This window comes from Scyliorhinus torazame, chromosome 1, assembly GCF_047496885.1.
Source record: "Scyliorhinus torazame isolate Kashiwa2021f chromosome 1, sScyTor2.1, whole genome shotgun sequence".
In the NCBI taxonomy this organism is placed as follows: domain Eukaryota; kingdom Metazoa; phylum Chordata; class Chondrichthyes; order Carcharhiniformes; family Scyliorhinidae; genus Scyliorhinus; species Scyliorhinus torazame.
Window position 1 is genome coordinate 112,679,610 of NC_092707.1, and position 17,899 is coordinate 112,697,508.

A 17,899-nucleotide genomic window follows, 5' to 3' on the forward strand; every position below is an offset into this window, starting at 1 on the left:
GTTTCTGCTCCTATCCAGCAGTAAGGTGCACTCTTGTAATTGAAGAAAAAACTCTGAAACCATACTTTTAAAAATCCAACCTTTCTCTAATCCCCAAACTTGGATAGCTGTTCAACCTCTGACCAATATTTAAACTTGGGTTGAAGGTTTCAACAATCTCATTTAAATAATCTAAAAGCCCTTTTGTTATCCGCGGCTAATTCATTGAGTGCTACCTTATGAAAAATATCTGCCTGACTGGTTTATTTTGATAAAAATGGAGGAATGACTGCTTTACAACTACACAGATCCCTCCGGTGAATGCAATCCAGATCTTCGGTTGCGTGGGCACCAAAAGGAAGGCTATGGGCTCTCGTGGAATCCCAACCTCAGTGGCCATCTACTTAGTGCTTCAGATGATCATGTGAGCATTGTCTTGTACTTTTTTTGTGTTGTTGATTAGAGAAAGCAAAGAAGTGTTTTGAACGAACAGTACACCTTCAAATAATTTTTTTAAAAATAAATATTTTATTGAAAATTTTTGGTCAACCAACACAGTACATTGTGCATCCTTTACACAATATTATAACAACACAAATAGCAATGACCTATTTTATAAACAAAAAATGAATAAATAATAAATAACAAAAATGAAAACTAACCCTATGGCAACTGCCTTATCACAAGTAACACTCTCCAAAAATATAATTTAACAGTCCAATATATAATTATCTGTAGCAACGACCTATACATATTATACAGTATATATTAACAACCCTGGGAGTCCTTCTGGTTCCCCCCCCCTCCCCGATCCTGGGCTGCTGCTGCTGCCTTCTTTTTTCCATTCCATCTATCTTTCTGCGAGGTATTCGCCGAACGGTTGCCACCGCCTGGTGAACCCTTGAGCCGACCCCCTTAGGACGAACTTAATCCGCTCTAGCTTTATAAACCCCGCCATGTCATTTATCCAGGTCTCCACCCCCGGGGGCTTGGCTTCTTTCCACATTAGCAATATCCTGCGCCGGGCTACTAGGGACGCAAAGGCCAAAACATCGGCCTCTCTCGGCTCCTGCACTCCCGGCTCTTGTGCAACCCCAAATATAGCCAACCCCCAGCTTGGTTCGACCCGGGCCCCTACTACTTTTGAAAGCACCTTTGTCACCCCCATCCAAAACCCCTGTAGTGCCGGGCATGACCAAAACATATGGGTATGATTCGCTGGGCTTCTCGAGCACCTCGCACACCTATCCTCCACCCCAAAAAATGTACTGAGCCGTGCTCCAGTCATATGCGTCCTGTGTAATACCTTAAACTGAATCAGGCTTAGCCTGGCACACGAGGACGACGAGTTTACCCTGCTTAGGGCATCTGCCCACAGCCCCTCCTCGATCTCCTCCCCCAGCTCTTCTTCCCATTTCCCTTTTAGTTCATCTACCATAGTCTCCCCTTCGTCCCTCATTTCCCTATATATATCTGACACCTTACCATCCCCCACCCATGTCTTTGAAATCACTCTGTCCTGCACTTCTTGTGTCGGGTGCTGCGGGAATTCCCTCACCTGTTGCCTCGCAAAAGCCCTCAGTTGCATATACCTGAATGCATTCCCTTGGGGCAACCCATATTTCTCAGTCAGCGCTCCCAGACTCGCGAACTTCCCATCCACAAACAGATCTTTCAGTTGCGTTATTCCTGCTCTTTGCCACATTCCATGTCCCCCATCCATTCCCCCCGGGGCAAACCTATGGTTGTTTCTTATCGGTGACTTCCCCCCAAGGCTCCAGTCTTTCCCCTATGCCGTCTCCACTGTCCCCAAATCTTCAGTGTAGCCACCACCACCGGGCTTGTGGTGTAGTTCCTCGGTGAGAACGGCAATGGGGCTGTCACCATAGCCTGTAGGCTAGCCCCCCTACAGGACGCCCTCTCTAATCTCTTCCACGCCGCTCCCTCCTCCTCTCCCATCCACTTACTCACCATTGAAATATTAGCGGCCCAATAATACTCACTTAGGCTCGGTAGTGCCAGCCCCCCCCCCTATCTCTGCTGTAAGAATCCCTTCCTCACTCTCGGGGTCTTCCCGGCCCACACAAAACCCATGATGCTCTTTTCAATCCTTTTTTAAAAAAAAAGCCTTCGTGATCACCACCGGGAGGCACTGAAACACAAAGAGGAATCTCGGGAGGACCACCATCTTAACCGCCTGCACCCTCCCTGCCAGTGACAGGGATACCATATCCCATCTCTTGAAATCCTCCTCCATTTGTTCCACCAACCGCGTTAAATTTAACCTATGCAATGTGCCCCAATTCTTGGCTATCTGGATCCCCAGGTAACGAAAGTCCCTTGTTACCTTCCTCAACGGTAGGTCCTCTATTTCTCTACTCTGCTCCCCTGGATGCACCACAAACAACTCACTTTTCCCCATGTTCAATTTATACCCTGAAAAATCCCCAAACTCCCCAAGTATCCGCATTATTTCTGGCATCCCCTCTGCCGGGTCTGCCACGTATAGTAGCAAATCTTCCGCATACAAAGATACCCGGTGTTCTTCTCCTCCTCTAAGTACTCCCCTCCACTTCTTGGAACCCCTCAACGCTATCGCCAGGGGCTCAATTGCCAGTGCAAACAATAATGGGGACAGAGGGCATCCCTGCCTTGTCCCTCTATGGAGCCGAAAATATGCAGATCCCCGTCCATTCGTGACCACGCTCGCCATTGGGGCCCTATACAACAGCTGCACCCATCTAACATACCCCTCTCCAAAACCAAATCTCCTCAACACCTCCCACAAATAATCCCACTCCACTCTATCAAATGCTTTCTCGGCATCCATCGCCACTACTATCTCCGTTTCCCCCTCTGGTGGGGCCATCATCATTACCCCTAACAACCTCCGTATGTTCGTGTTCAGCTGTCTCCCCTTCACAAACCCAGTTTGGTCCTCGTGGACCACCCCCGGGACACATTCCTCTATTCTCATTGCCATTACCGTGGCCAGGATCTTGGCATCTACATTTAGGAGGGAAAGAGGTCGATAGGACCCGCATTGTAGCGGGTCCTTTTCCTTCTTTAAGAGAAGCGATATCGTTGCTTCAGACATAGTCAGGGCAGTTGTCCCCTTTCCTTTGCCTCATTAAAGGTCCTCGTCAATACCGGGGCGAGCAAGTCCACATATTTTCTATAGAATTCGACTGGGAATCCATCCGGTCCCGGGGCCTTTCCCGCCTGCATGCTCCTAATTCCTTTCACCACTTCTTCTACCTCGATCTGTGCTCCCAGTCCCACCCTTTCCTGCTCTTCCACCTTGGGAAATTCCAGCCGATCCAAGAAGCCCCTCATTCTCTCCCTCCCATCCGGGGGTTGAGCTTCATATAATTTTTTATAAAATGTCTTGAACACTCCATTCGCTCTCTCCGCTCCCTGCTCCATCTCTCCTTCCTCATCCCTCACTCCCCCTATTTCCCTCGCTGCTCCCCTTTTCCTCAATTGGTGTGCCAGCAACCTGCTCGCCTTCTCCCCATATTCGTACTGTACACCCTGTGCCTTCCTCCATTGTGCCTCTGCAGTGCCCGTAGTCAGCAAGTCAAATTCTACATGTAGCCTTTGCCTTTCCCTGTACAGTCCCTCCTCCGGTGCTTCCGCATATTGTCTGTCCACCCTCAAAAGTTCTTGCAGCAACCGTTCCCGTTCCTTACTCTCCTGCTTCCCTTTATGTGCCCTTATTGATATCAGCTCCCCTCTAACCACCGCCTTCAACGTCTCCCAGACCACTCCCACCTGGACCTCCCCATTATCATTGAGTTCCAAGTACTTTTCAATGCACCCCCTCACCCTTAGACACACCCCCTCATCTGCCATTAGTCCGATGTCCATTCTCCAGGGTGGGCGCCCTCCTGTTTCCTCCCCTATCTCCAAGTCTACCCAGTGTGGAGCGTGATCCGAAATGGCTATAGCCGTATGCTCCGTTCCCCTCACCTTCGGGATCAACGCCCTTCCCAGCACAAAAAAAGTCTATTCGCGAGTAGACTTTATGGACATAGGAGAAAAACGAGAACTCCTTACTCCTAGGTCTGCTAAATCTCCGTGGGTCTACACCTCCCATCTGCTCCATAAAATCTTTAAGTACCTTGGCTGCTGCCGGCCTCCTTCCAGTCCTGGACTTCGACCTATCCAGCCCTGGTTCCAACACCGTATTAAAATCTCCCCCCATTCTCAGCTTTCCCATCTCTAGGTCTGGAATGTGTCCTAGCATCCGCCTCATAAAATTGGCATCATCCCAGTTCGGGGCATATACGTTTACCAAAACCACCGTCTCCCCCTGTAGTTTGCCACTCACCATCACGTATCTGCCCCCGTTATCCGCCACTATAGTCTTTGCCTCGAACATTACCCGCTTCCCCAGTAATATAGCCACCCCCCTGTTTTTCGCATCTAGCCCCGAATGGAACACCTGCCCCACCCATCCTTTGCGTAGCCTAACCTGGTCTATCAGTTTCAGGTGCGTTTCCTGTAACATAACCACATCTGCCTTAAGTTTCTTAAGGTGTGCGAGTACCCGTGCCCTCTTTATCAGCCCGTTCAGCCCTCTCACGTTCCACGTGATCAACCGGGTTGGGGGGCTTCCTACCCCCCCCCCCCCCCCCTGTCGATTAGCCATCACCTTTTTCCAGCTCCTCACCCGCTTCCCACGCAGCTGTATCTCCCCCAGGCGGTGCCCCCCCGCCCATCCCCTCCCATACCAGCTCCCCCCTCTCCCCAGCAGCAGCAACCCAGTAATCCCCCCCCCCCCCCCCCGGCTAGATCCCCCGCTAGCGTAATTACTCCCCCCATGTTGCTCCCAGAAGTCAGCAAACTCTGGCCGACCTCGGCTCGCACCATGCGACGCCCCCTCCTTCCTGCTTCTCTATTCCCGCCATGATTATCATAGCGCGGGAACCAAGCCCGCGCTTCTCCCTTGGCCCCGCCCCCAATCCTCCACCTCCCCTCCTCTCCCCCCCCCCCCCCCCCCCCCCCCCCATCACCACCTGTGGGAGAGAGAAAAGTTACCACATCGCAGGATTAGTACATAAAACTCCTCTTTCCTCCCTTTTTAACCCCCCTCTTTGCCCCCCACATTCGCCCCACCACTTTGTTCAAACGTTCTTTTTAATAACCCGCTCATTCCAGTTTTTCTTCCACAATAAAAGTCCATGCTTCATCCGCCGTCTCAAAGTAGTGGTGCCTCCCTCGATATGTGACCCACCGTCTTGCCGGTTGCAGCATTCCAAATTTTATCTTCTTTTTATGAAGCACCGCCTTGGCCCAATTAAAGCTCGCCCTCCTTCTCGCCACCTCCGCACTCCAGTCTTGATAAACGCGGATCACCGCGTTCTCCCATTTACTGCTCCGAGTTTTCTTTGCCCATCTAAGGACCATTTCTCTATCCTTAAAACGGAGGAATCTCACCACTATGGCTCTCGGAATTTCTCCTACTCTCGGCCCTCGCGCCATCACTCGGTATGCTCCCTCCACCTCCAACGGACCCGCCGGGGCCTCCGTTCCCATTAACGAGTGCAGCATCGTGCTCACATATGCCCCGACATCCGCTCCCTCCACACCTTCAGGAAGACCAAGAATCCTCAGGTTGTTCCTCCTTGCGTTGTTCTCCAGTGCCTCCAACCTTTCCACACATCGTTTCTGATGTGCCTCATGCATCTCCGTCTTCACCACCAGGCCCTGTATGTCGTCCTCATTCTCGGCTGCCTTTGCCTTCACGACCCGAAGCTCCCGCTCCTGGGTCTTTTGTTCCTCCTTTAGCCCTTCGATCGCCTGTAGTATCGGGGCCAACAGCTCTTTCTTCATTTCCTTTTTGAGCTCTTCCACACAGTATTTCAAGAACTCTTGTTGTTCAGGGCCCCATGTTAAACTGCCACCTTCTGACGCCATCTTGGTTTTTGCTTGCCTTCCTTGCCGCTGTTCTAAAGGATCCACTGCAATCCGGCCACTTTCTCCTCCTTTTTTCATCCGTGTCCAGGGGGGATTCCCTTCTGGTTTACCGCACAGTGTTTTTAGCCGTCAAAATTGCCGTTGGGGCTCCTATCAAGAGCCCAAAAGTCCGTTTCACCGGGAGCTGCCGAAACGTGCGACTCAGCTGGTCATCGCCGCACCTGGAAGTTCCCTTCAAATAATTTTTAATATTTCTTATGTAAACTATGTTGGCAAATAAGTTGGCCATGTTCGACAGCTCATGGAGTTATTACATGTGAACAACTGAGGGCATACCATCATGTAAGCAGAAAAACTGATGGCTCTATATGTCTACTGATTAGTAATCCTGACTCATAAGCATGAGTGCTGTTAGTTTGCAGCAAATCATTTTGAGTTTGTTTTTGAGATGGTGACCAGTAATGCCTATGATGGCCTTTTTATACTTGTTTTAAAAGCAGTACGCCATTGATGTAAAATAGCCAATCAAAATATAGGCAGGAAATATGCTTTTAAGTGATCAATTCAGTGTGCTGTGTTAATTTCACTTCACTATAAACTGAAATGTTCTTACCTGGTTTATTTGTTTCCTGTTTTGGAACAGTAAAGGGGTGGTTATGAATTTAAAAAAAAAAAGATCCAATTTAAAAAATAAAATAAAATTTAGAGTCCCCAATTCATTTTTCCAATTAAAGGGCAATTTGGTGTGGTCAATCCACCTACCCTGCACATCTTTGTGTTGTGTGAGCGAAACCCACGCAAACACGGAGAGAATGCGTAAACTCCACACGGACAGTGACCCAGAGCCGGGATTGAACCTGGGACCGCGGTGCTGTGAGACAGCAGTGCTAGCCACCATGCTTCCCCTAAAATGATCCAAATTTTAAATATGATAAACTGCAATTCAAGTAAGATTTATTTTAATGTTTGTGTATTTTGATGTGCTTTGTGTGCACTTTTTGCAAAATTCCTGCTTTATTGATGACCGTTACAACCTACTACCTTTTTTGCTAGAATCTGTTTTTTCAGGTTAATGTGTGGCATGCAAATAAAATTTTATTTGCAACATTACTAATGGGGTAGGTTGGCACATCTGTACAGCAGAAATCCATACAACCCAAGATAAGATAACTCGCATGTTGTGGAAATGACCTGTAACTGTTTTTCCTTCCTCCAGACCATCTGCTTATGGGATATCAGTGCTGTACCTAAAGAAGGAAAAGTAGTTGATGCAAAAACTATCTTTACTGGTCACACAGCAGTAGTGGAAGATGTGTCATGGCACTTGCTGCATGAGTCTCTGTTTGGTTCCGTGGCAGATGATCAGAAACTAATGATGTAAGTTGGTGAATTTTTCCTGGTCATTTAAATAAAACCTCGAGATCAAAAGGCAAAAATAACTGCAGATAGTGCAAATCTGCACTGAAAATGCGTGCAACATTCAGATGAGGCAAGTGACTAGTTGGAAGACCAAGTGATAATTAAATAGCAGTATAAGCGAATTTGAATCTGACACCGAATATGGTTGAAAATGAAACCCTTGTGTTGAACTATATTGACACATTCCGTCTCAACATGCATTCTAAATCCCAGGAAATAAATAGTTATCCCATTTTATTTCCCCGAGTAGAAATGTAATCATGGGATATTTTATTCTTCTTTCTACAAATTGTGAAGTAAAGCTGAGGATCTTTATAAACCTCCAGCTACGCACACTCGACATATTAGGCTTATTTATTATGACCTGATTGGTTGTTTGTAAACAAGCCCACTCTGCAAAAATGAGACATTTCTGTTGATACTAACTTGGGCCTATTTTTCTGTTGCTTTTCTCAAGACTTACCTTCACCGCCACCTTCTTTCACAATGTTCTTAATTCATTTCTGGGATGTGGGCATTACTGGTAAGGCCAGCATTCATTGCCCTTGAGAAGGTGGTGGTGAGCTGCCTTCTTGAACTGCTGCAGTTCATGTGTACATGCTGTTGGGGAAGAGTTCCAGGATTTGACAGTGAAGGAATAGAAGTATATTTCCAAGTCAGGATGATGTGTTGCTTGGAGGGGAACTTGTAGATGGTGTTCCTATGCATCTACTGCCCTTGTTCGTCTGGATTATCACGGTTGTGGATGTGAAAGATAAGTTGAAGCTGCCTTGGTGAATTGCTGCAGTGCATCTTGTTGATACACATTGCTGTCTCTATCTGCGATGAATGATTAAATGAGCTGCTTTGTTTTGGATGGTGTCAGCATCTTTTAATTTAAAAAAAAACCACAATTCTTTTTTTCCAATTAAGGGACAATTTGGCGTGGCCGATTCACCTACCCTGCACATTTGTTTTGCGGGGGGGGGGGGGGGGGGGGGTGGTTTGTGGGGTTGAGACTCATGCAGACACGTGAAGAATGTGCAAACTCCACACAGACAATGTCCTGGGACCAGGATCGAACCCAGGTCCTCTGCGCCATGAGGCAGCAGTGCTATGGTGCCAGAATCGTGAGTGTTACTGAAGTGATACTTAACCAGGCAAATGTAGTGTTTCTATGGCACTTGATTTGTGCTTTGTAGATGATGGACAGGCTTTGGGGAGCTGGGAGGCGAGTTACTCAATGCAGAATTCCCAGCTTCTGACCTCTTGCAGCTACCTTTTGTATTGGAATTTCAACAGTTAATATCAAAATTTACACCACCCATGACTACATAAATAAGAAAAAGAAACCGAACAAGAACAACCACATCAACAAAATATATCACAACTGTCACTGTGTCTATAACCATAGGCTTCATAATCACATTTCCTTATTTACAATGGTGTGCATTGTTGCAAAGAACATTTTATTTGAGGTTATCGTGACTGGGAAGAGTCATGTCGAACCGTTGGTAGTAGAAGATGAGTAGGATGTTCTGCTTCCCTGGTTCTTTAGGTATGGGAGGGGTCTGGGTCAGATCTTAAACAACGATATGTCAGAGTGCAGGAGGAAGATAAGAAGAGAACCGTTTTTTATATATATATATATATATATATATATATATATAATATATAAATTTAGAATTCATTTTTTCCAATTAAGGGGCAATTTAGCGTGGCCAATCCACCTACCCTGCACATCTTTTTGGGTTGTGGGGGCGAAACCCATGCAAACACTGGAAGAATGTGCAAACCCCACACAGACAGTGACCCAGAGCTGGGATCGAACCTGGGACCTTGGTGCCGTGAGGCAGCAGGGCTAACCCACTGCGCCACCATGCTGCCCTGGAAGATAAGAACCTCGTGGCATGGTGTAATGACCACAATCTCTCCCTCAATGTCAGCAAAACTAAGGAGCTGCTCATAGACTTTGGGAAGCAAAATGTTGTATGCACCCCTGTCTGCATCAATGGTGCTGAGTTTGAGATGGTTGAGATTTCCTAGGTGTGCACATCACTAACAATCTGTCCTGGTCTACCCACGTCGAAGCTATGACGAAAGCACAACAACGCCTATACTTCCTCAGGAAACTAAGGAAATTTGGCATGTCCAGATTGACTCTTACCAATTTTTGTAGATAAACCATAGAAATCATCCTATCTGGCTGCATCACAACCTGGAATGGCAACTGCTCGGCCCAAGACAATAGGAAACTACAGAGTCACAAACCCGCCTACCAACCATTGACTCTTTTTACACCTCCCACTTCCTTATGAAAGTGGGCAGTATAATCAAAGACCCCTCTCACCCAAGTTATTCTCTTTCCAATCTCTTCCATCAGGCAGAAGATACAAAAGTCTGAGACCCCTCAATAACTGATTCAAAAATAGCTTCTTCCCTGCTGTTACCAGACTCCTGAATGACTGTCTTATGGACTGAACTGATCACTCTACGCATCTTCACTACTATTGTCAGCACTATACTCCGTATTCTTCACCCGATGTCTCTGTATTTATCGTATGTCCTTTGTTTTTTCATGTATGGAACGATCTGCCTGGATTGCACATCAAACAATACGTTTTACTGTACCTCAGTACACATGACAATGAATCTAAATCTGTGACCCTCCAGGCATTTAGGGCCTTCCTCCCAGTCTCTCTGCTGTGTTGTGCTGCTGGTTACGAACAGGTCCTCAAAGGTCTGCTCCTTTCCATGTGAAGAGCTCTGGATGCTCTGACACCCCAAAGACTGCCACAAGTGGGCATGGCTTCATCTTAACCCCCACAACCCTGGACATGGCAATGAAGAAGGTTTTTCAGAGTCTGGTGCAGGAACAGAACATGTGGGTGTGGCATTACTCAAGTTAGATTGGATAATAAGACCATAAGACATAGAAGCAGAATTTGGCCACTCGGCCCATCGAGTCTGCTCCGCCATTCAATCATGGCTGATAATTTTCTCACCCCATTCTCCTGCCTTCTCCCCATAACCTCTAATCCCCTTATAAACAAGAACCTATCTGTGTTTGTCTTAAATACACTGTGATTTGGCCTCCACAGCCTTCTGCGGCAAAGAGTTTCACAGATTCACCATCCTCTGGCTAAAGAAATTCCTCCTCATCTCTGTTTTAAAGGATCGTCCCTTTAGTTTGAGATAATGAGGAAGTGATAAGAAATTGGGCGGCACATTAGCACAGTGGTTAGCGCTGTTGCTTCACAGCGCCAGGTTCCCAGGTTTGATTCCCGCTTGGGTCACTGTCTGTGCGGAGACTGCACGTGCTCCCTGTTTCTGCATGGGTTTCCTCCGGGTGCTCCGGTTTCCTCCCACAAGCCCCAAAAGAGTGAATTGGACATTCTGAATTCTCCCTTCCTGTACCCAGACAGGTGCCGGAACGTGGCGACCAGGGGCTTTTCACAGTAACTTCATTGCAGAGTTAATGTAAGCCTACTTCTGACAATAATAAAGATTATTAATTGTGATCTTAACAAAGCCCTATACAATTCTAGTAAAATTTATTTACTCTTGTACTGCAGTCATTTTGGAATAAAGATGAACATTGACTTCATAACTGTTCGGGCAGCAAGTTGGCACAGTGGTTAGCACATCTGCCTCACGGCGCCGAGGACCTGGGTTCAGCAAACGGGGGGGGGGGGGGGGGGGTGGATTACCACCACCACCCCCCCCCCCCCCCCACCCCCCCAACAAATTTACAAAAATAAAGAACAAAAAAATACCCTCCAACAGACCATATCCATCAACCATTACTGATGCAGCTCCACCATCTTGCATCAACTCTCAATTTTGCCCCAAATTTATGGTCCCTTATGAAGTCATTGGCCGCTTCTGCCGTTTCAAAATAGTACTTCCGGCATACAAATGTGATTCATAGTTTTGTTGGGTGCAGCACCCTAAACCGAATTATCGCTGGCACAACGCCGCCATGTCCCTGTTGAATCCTGCATGCCTATTCACCAGTTCCACACCAATAATTTGATATATTCGGACACGATTCCCCTCCCATTCAGTCTCGCTTCTCCCTGGCCCATAGTAGAATCTTTTCCTTCTCGATAAATTTGTGCAACCACATAATCACTGCCCCTGGCGGCTCCTCCGCTCTCAGCCTCTGCCTTAAAGACCTGTAGACCCTGTCCACCTCTGGGCTTTGTCCAGCACAGCACCCCCCCGCCCCGCTGTCCTCCACCGGCCCAGTCAACATCTATTTTGTGGCGCTCGTTCATTCCACACCCTCCGCTGGTTCTGCCATCTGGACCTATTTTCCTGCTCCTCCACCTTCCCTTCACTCTCAACGTATTGCACAGGTCCCCCAGGTCCTTGGCCTCCAGGGTCACGATCCGATCATTTTGGTCGGACTCCACCTCTCCTATCGTTGCCCCTTGTGCGTCAAGGCACTTCTCAACACATTGCATCGCTCCTCGCAGAAGTGCTATTGCTCCCTCAATGGCCTTCGACCAGTCACCGTACCATCTCCTTCCTTTGCTGATGAAATTCGCCATCAACTGTTCCACTGGCAATGACCCTTCCCGTTCTGCTATTTTCACAATTGTTGCTGCACCAATTCCGTAGCCAGGTCTTTAACTGTTTTTTTTGCCGAGTCTGGTAGCTAGTAGATATGCCAATTTTTGGGGGAAACTTCTCCCTCTACACCTTCTGCACCACTTTCCTGCCAGAGCTACCCCACTAATGGTTATCAAGTGCCCAAACCAATGCCTTCAAGCCGGAACTGACCTGTGTACGACCACTCACTCCATGGCCTACACCGGAACGCCTCAATGTTCACATCCTTGGACACCAAGGCACAATTTTAGCATTGCTATTCCACCTAACCACATCTTTGGACTGTGGGAGCACATGGAGGAAATCCACACAGTCACCGGGAGAACTTGTAAACTAAACTCCACACAGTCACCCAAGGCTAAAATTGAATGGCACAGTGGTTAATGCTGCTGCCTCACAGCGCCAGGGACCCATGTTCAGTTTTGGCCTTGGATCACTGTGTGAAGTTTGCACATTCTCCTCGTGTCTGTGTGGGTTTCCTCCCACAGTCCAATGCTAAATTGCTGCTTAGTGTCCAAAAAAGATGTGTTTGTTAGGTTGAGGGGTTAATGTGAGGGCGGTGGTAAGCTTGAGTGGAGTACTTTTCAGAGCGTCCGTGTACTCCAGGGATTATATGAACCTGGATCCTCTGGCGTGGGAGACAGCAGTGCTAACCACTGTCACTATGCCGCCCATGGACATTTATTGAATGCTCTTTCAAAATCCACTGGTTTTCCTCTTCTCTACCTTGCTGGTTACAATTTCAGTAGCATATTCAGAGAACTGAAATACAAGTAAATATATGCTCTGAGAAACAGAACTGATCAAAAAGGCTGTTAATTGCAACAGTGGGGATTAGAGGCTTAAACTGCTTTTAATTCTGAGACAGTAGAATGAAGCATCAGGAAGCTCAATATGTGCTTAAAGAGACAGTACATGTATGTGCAACACCGCCTGTTAACTATCCCATTTTAACAACAATTTTAATCAATCTTTATTGTGGGCTTTCGATTTCTTTCTCTCCCTAAAACTGTTTGTGGATGCTTCATCATTAAGTGTATTCATGGCTGAGCTAGAGTTTTGGGGAGCAAACTGTAAAGTGGGATTGAGGCCAAAGGTGACAATGATCATTTTGAATGGCAGTGCAGACTCTTGAGCTGTCTGGGCTACTTTTATTTCTTATGTCCTTGTATTAATTTCCTTTGGCTAAGATTTTTTTTCTCCTCCCCTTCTGTGGATTCTTAAGTGCAATGCATTATCCCCAAATGATAGTGGACACTGCGTCTGCCAGGGTCTCTGTCAATGCCACCAAGTACCCATTTAAAATAATTGGAGGAGTTTCTGATTATGTTGTAGCTGACAGAAAAATGCCCATCACTTGTAATTTGCATCCTACCAGGGTCCTCGGTGTATTTTGTGTATGTAAGCAGCCTCATGTTGCTAGTCCTGTAAAATGTCATGTTGTATTTGTGGTTAAATGGTGCAAAGTTGCAGGGATGGGTAAAATCTTGTTTTCATTTTTGCTTTCAATTCAATTTTTAAAAAATTTCCAGCTGGGATACCAGATCTAACAACACATCTAAGCCAAGCCATTCTGTTGATGCACACACAGCAGAAGTGAACTGTCTTTCCTTCAATCCTTACAGTGAATTTATCTTGGCAACTGGTTCTGCTGACAAGGTGAGACATTTGGGAGCTTGTGCTAGAATGTTTTCCTGTTCTACCAGAGGGCAGATCAATCTGTTGGCAGTTTGCAAATGCATGAAGAAAGTTATAAAGGTCTTGTTCATTACTTCCCTTGTAGAAATTAAATATCAGCTCAATTTGCACCCAAAAACATTTGCGCAAGATTACAGAACATGGATCATACCAAGACGATATACAGGTTGATGAGCTTGGCTGCTGTCCTCTGACAGCCAAGATGCAATCCTACCCTCTGATAAGGGTATCCTGGATTGCCAAACATTCGCCATGTTCGAACCTAGCACATGCAGTTTATGTCCATATTATTATGTGCAGTAGTACATTCATTTTGCCAGCCATTGAGTGAAATCAGCTGCCACATTGCTGCATGACCGTTGTGGAGATTTCATTGTGTGAATCACATTGAATTGTATTTTTGCTTGATGCAGCTTTTTCCACATCCTAAACCAGGACAAAATCTGCAAAATATCTCAAATTAATTTTGAAGTTCTATATTAGAATCCACTTACACATTTGAAGAACAGATTTGGCTATTCTTGTTAAAATACTGCATGCATAAGCCAGCTTTCTTACATTGTATATGTTTATTTGGTGATTTTTGCATTATATCAGCTATTCCCTTTATTGGAGTCCATCTAGGATAAGCCTTAATGGCATATTGGGTACTATTCTGCCATCTTCACAGCTCCAGGGGCCCAGGTTCGATTCCGGCTTGGGTCACTGTCTGTGCGGAGTCTGCACATCCTCCCAGTGTGTGCGTGGGTTTCCTCTGGGTGCTCTGGTTTCCTCCCACAGTCCAGAGATGTGCGGGTTAGGGGGATTGGCCATGCTAAATTGTCCTTGGTGTCCAAAATTGCCCTTAGTGTTGGGTGGGGTTACTGGGTTATGGGGATAGGGTGGAGGTGTTGACCTTGGGTAGGGTGCTCTTTCCAAGAGCCGGTGCAGACTCAATGGGCCGAGTGGCCTCCTTCTGCACTGTAAATTCTATGATAATCTACAGACTTGTTTGGTGCTTGAAGAATTCTGAAAGTGATCCCTGGGGTGCTGCAATCATTACTTTCCAGCTTGAAAAGTTCCTTTTCATTTGCATTTTCAGGTTTTTTTTATAGCTGCATTTAGGTTTCTCCAGTCATACATATCCATTACCTTGTTTTTTAAGTCATCTTCTCTAGTTTTTAATTATTGATGTAAAATATTACTAAAAAAATGTGTTTCTTCCTCCAGACTGTGGCATTGTGGGATTTGAGAAACCTGAAACTGAAGTTGCATTCCTTTGAATCACACAAGGATGAGATCTTCCAGGTACAAATGTTACTCTTCTCACACCAAAAACTGCAAAATGCATTGCAAACATAGGAAATAGGAGTAGAAGGAGGCAATTCAGCCCTTCGAGCCTGCTCCACCATTCAATCACATCTTGGCCGATCTCTCTCTTCCTGGACTCAAATATATCTCCCTGTCTGTTCCCCATATCCCTTTAACCCATTTTTAAAAACTGAAACATATCCATCTCCTTCTTGAAACCATTTAATAATCCAGACTCCACTGAGGCAGCGAGTTCCACAAATTTGCCACCCTCTCCGAGAAGTTGTTCTTCCTCATCTCTGTTTTAAATCTACCGCCTCTCAACCTATATTTGTGACCTCTGGTTCTAGATTGCCCAACAAGGGGGAACATTTTGCTGACGTTTACTTTATCAATCCCTCTTAGTATTTTATACACCTCGATCATATGTCCCCTCATCTGAGTATAAGTCAAAACTGTTCAATCTCTCCTCATGTGTCAACCCTTTCGTCCTCGGAATCAGTCTGGTGAACTGGTGAGGTAGGGGAGGCCCTAAATGAGTATTTTGCAGGGGAGGCTCTAAATGAATATTTTGCTTCAGTATTCAGAGAGGGACCTTGTTGTTCCTGAGAACAGTGTGAACCAGGTTAATAGCCTCGAACTGATTGATAGTAAGAAGAAGGATGTACTGGAAATTTTGAAAAGCATCAGGATAGATAAGTACCCTGGGCCTGATGGGATAAACCCAAGGTTACTGCAGGAAGCGAGGGAGAAGATTGCCGCGCCGTTGACGGTGATCTTTGCATCCTCACTCTCCACTGGAGTAGTACCGGATGATTGGAGGGAGGTGAATGCTGTTCCCCTGTTCAAGAAAGGGAATAGGGAAATCCCTGGAAATTACAGACCAAGTCAGTCTTGCACCTGTGGTGAGCAAAATACTGAAAAGGATTCTGAGAGATAGGATTCATGATTATTTAGAGAAACATAGTTTGATTAAAGATGGCCAGCGTGGCTTTGTGAGGGGCAGGCCATGCCGCACAAGCCTCATTTAATTCTTTGAGTATGTGATAAGACATTGAAGGTCGGGCAGTGGATTTGGTGTATATGGATTTCAGTAAGGCATTTGATATGGATTTCAGTAAGACATTTGATAAGGTTCCCCGTGGTAGGCTCATTCAGAAAGTTAGGGGGCATGGGATACAGGGAAATTTGGCTGTCTGGATACAGAATTGGCTGGCCGAAAGAAGACAGCGAGTGATAATGGATGGATAGTATTCTGCCTGGAGGTCAGTGACCAGTGGTGCCCCACAGGGATCTGTCCTGGGACGTCTGCTCTTTGTGTTTTTTATAAATAACTTGGATGAGGACGTGGAAGGGTGGGTTAATAAGTTTTCTGATGACACAAAGTTTGGTGGAGTTGTAGATAGTGTTCAGGGCTAGAACAAAGAACAAAGAAATGTACATGATGTGGAGATGCTGGCGTTGGACTGGGGTGAGCACAGTACGAAGTCTTACAACACCAGGTTAAAGTCCAACAGGTTTGTTTCGATGTCACTAGCTTTCGGAGCGCTGCTCCTTCCTCAGGTGAATGTACAGCACAGGAACAGGCCCTTCGGCCCTCCAAGCCCGTGCCGACCATGCTGCCCGACTAAACTACAATCTTCTACACTTCCTGGGTCCGTATCCCTCTATTCCCATCCTATTCATGTATTTGTCAAGATGCCTCTTAAATGTCACTATCGTCCCTGCTTCCACCACTTCCTCCGGTAGCGAGTTCCAGGCACCCACTACCCTCTGCGTAAAAAAACTTGCCTCGTACATGTACTCTACCTTGCCCCTCTCACCTTAAACCTATGCCCCCTAGTAATTGACCCCTCTACCCCGGGGAAAAACCTCTGACTATCCACTCTGTCTATGCCCCTCATAATTTTGTAGACCTCTATCAGGTCGCCCCTCAACCTCCTTCGTTCCAGTGAGAACAAACTGAGTTTGTTCAACCGCTCCTCATAGCTAATGCCCTCCATACCAGGCAACATTCTGGTAAATCTCTTCTGCACCCTCTCTAAAGCCTCCACATCCTTCTGGTAGTGTGGCGACCAGAATTGAACACTATACTCCAAGTGTGGCCTAACTAAGGTTCTATACAGCTGCAACATGACTTGCCAATTCTTATACTCAATGCCCCGACCAATGAAGGCAAGCATGCCGTATGCCTTCTTGACTACCTTCTCCACCTGTGTTGCCTCTTTCAGTGACCTGTGGACCTGTACTCCTAGATCTCTTTGACTTTCAATACTCTTGAGGGTTCTACCATTCACTGTATATTCCCTATCTGCATTAGACCTTCCAAAATGCATTACCTCACATTTGTCCGGATTAAACTCCATCTGCCATCTCTCCGCCCAAGTCTCCAAACAATCTAAATCCTGCTGTATCCTCTGACAGTCCTCATCGCTATCCGCAATTCCACCAACCTTTGCGTCGTCTGCAAACTTACTAATCAGACCAGTCACATTTTACTCCAAATCATTTTTATATATATATATATATATATATATATATATTACACACTACAAACAGCAAAGGTCCCAGCACTGATCCCTGTGGAACACCACTGGTCACAGCCCTCCAATTAGAAAAGCATTAGAAAACCTGTTGCAGGTTATAATAGGACATTGAAAGGATGCAGAGCTGGGCTGAGAAATGGCAGATGGAGTTCAACCTAGATAAATGTGAAGTGATTTATTTTGGAAGGTCTAATTTGAATGCTGAATACAGGGTTAAAGGCAGGATTCTTGGAAATGTGGAGGAACAGAGGGATCTTGGGGTACACGTACATAGATCCCTCAAAGTTGCCACCCAGGTTGATAGGGCTGTTAAGAAGGCGCATGGTCTGTTGGCTTTCATTAACAGGGGATTGAGCTTAAGAGCCGCGAGGTTTTGCTGCAGCTTTATAAAACCCTGGTTAGACCACACTTGGAATATTATGTCCAGTTCTGGTTGCCTCATTATAGGA

The 17,899-nt window shown here is 46.2% G+C and overlaps 1 protein-coding gene across 3 annotated transcripts in view; it reads left to right on the forward strand.

Annotated features, from left to right (window-relative positions):
• LOC140411047 (histone-binding protein RBBP4) overlaps positions 1 to 17,899 on the forward strand; it is a 74,863-nt gene that overhangs the window by 37,028 nt on the left and 19,936 nt on the right. For all 3 annotated transcript variants that reach the window (XM_072500037.1, XM_072500046.1, XM_072500055.1), the window contains exons 6-9: positions 288 to 403; positions 7,118 to 7,278; positions 13,449 to 13,575; positions 14,824 to 14,901. In XM_072500037.1, the coding sequence (XP_072356138.1) occupies positions 288 to 403; positions 7,118 to 7,278; positions 13,449 to 13,575; positions 14,824 to 14,901 (482 nt within the window). The remainder of the gene's footprint in view (positions 1 to 287; positions 404 to 7,117; positions 7,279 to 13,448; positions 13,576 to 14,823; positions 14,902 to 17,899) is intronic.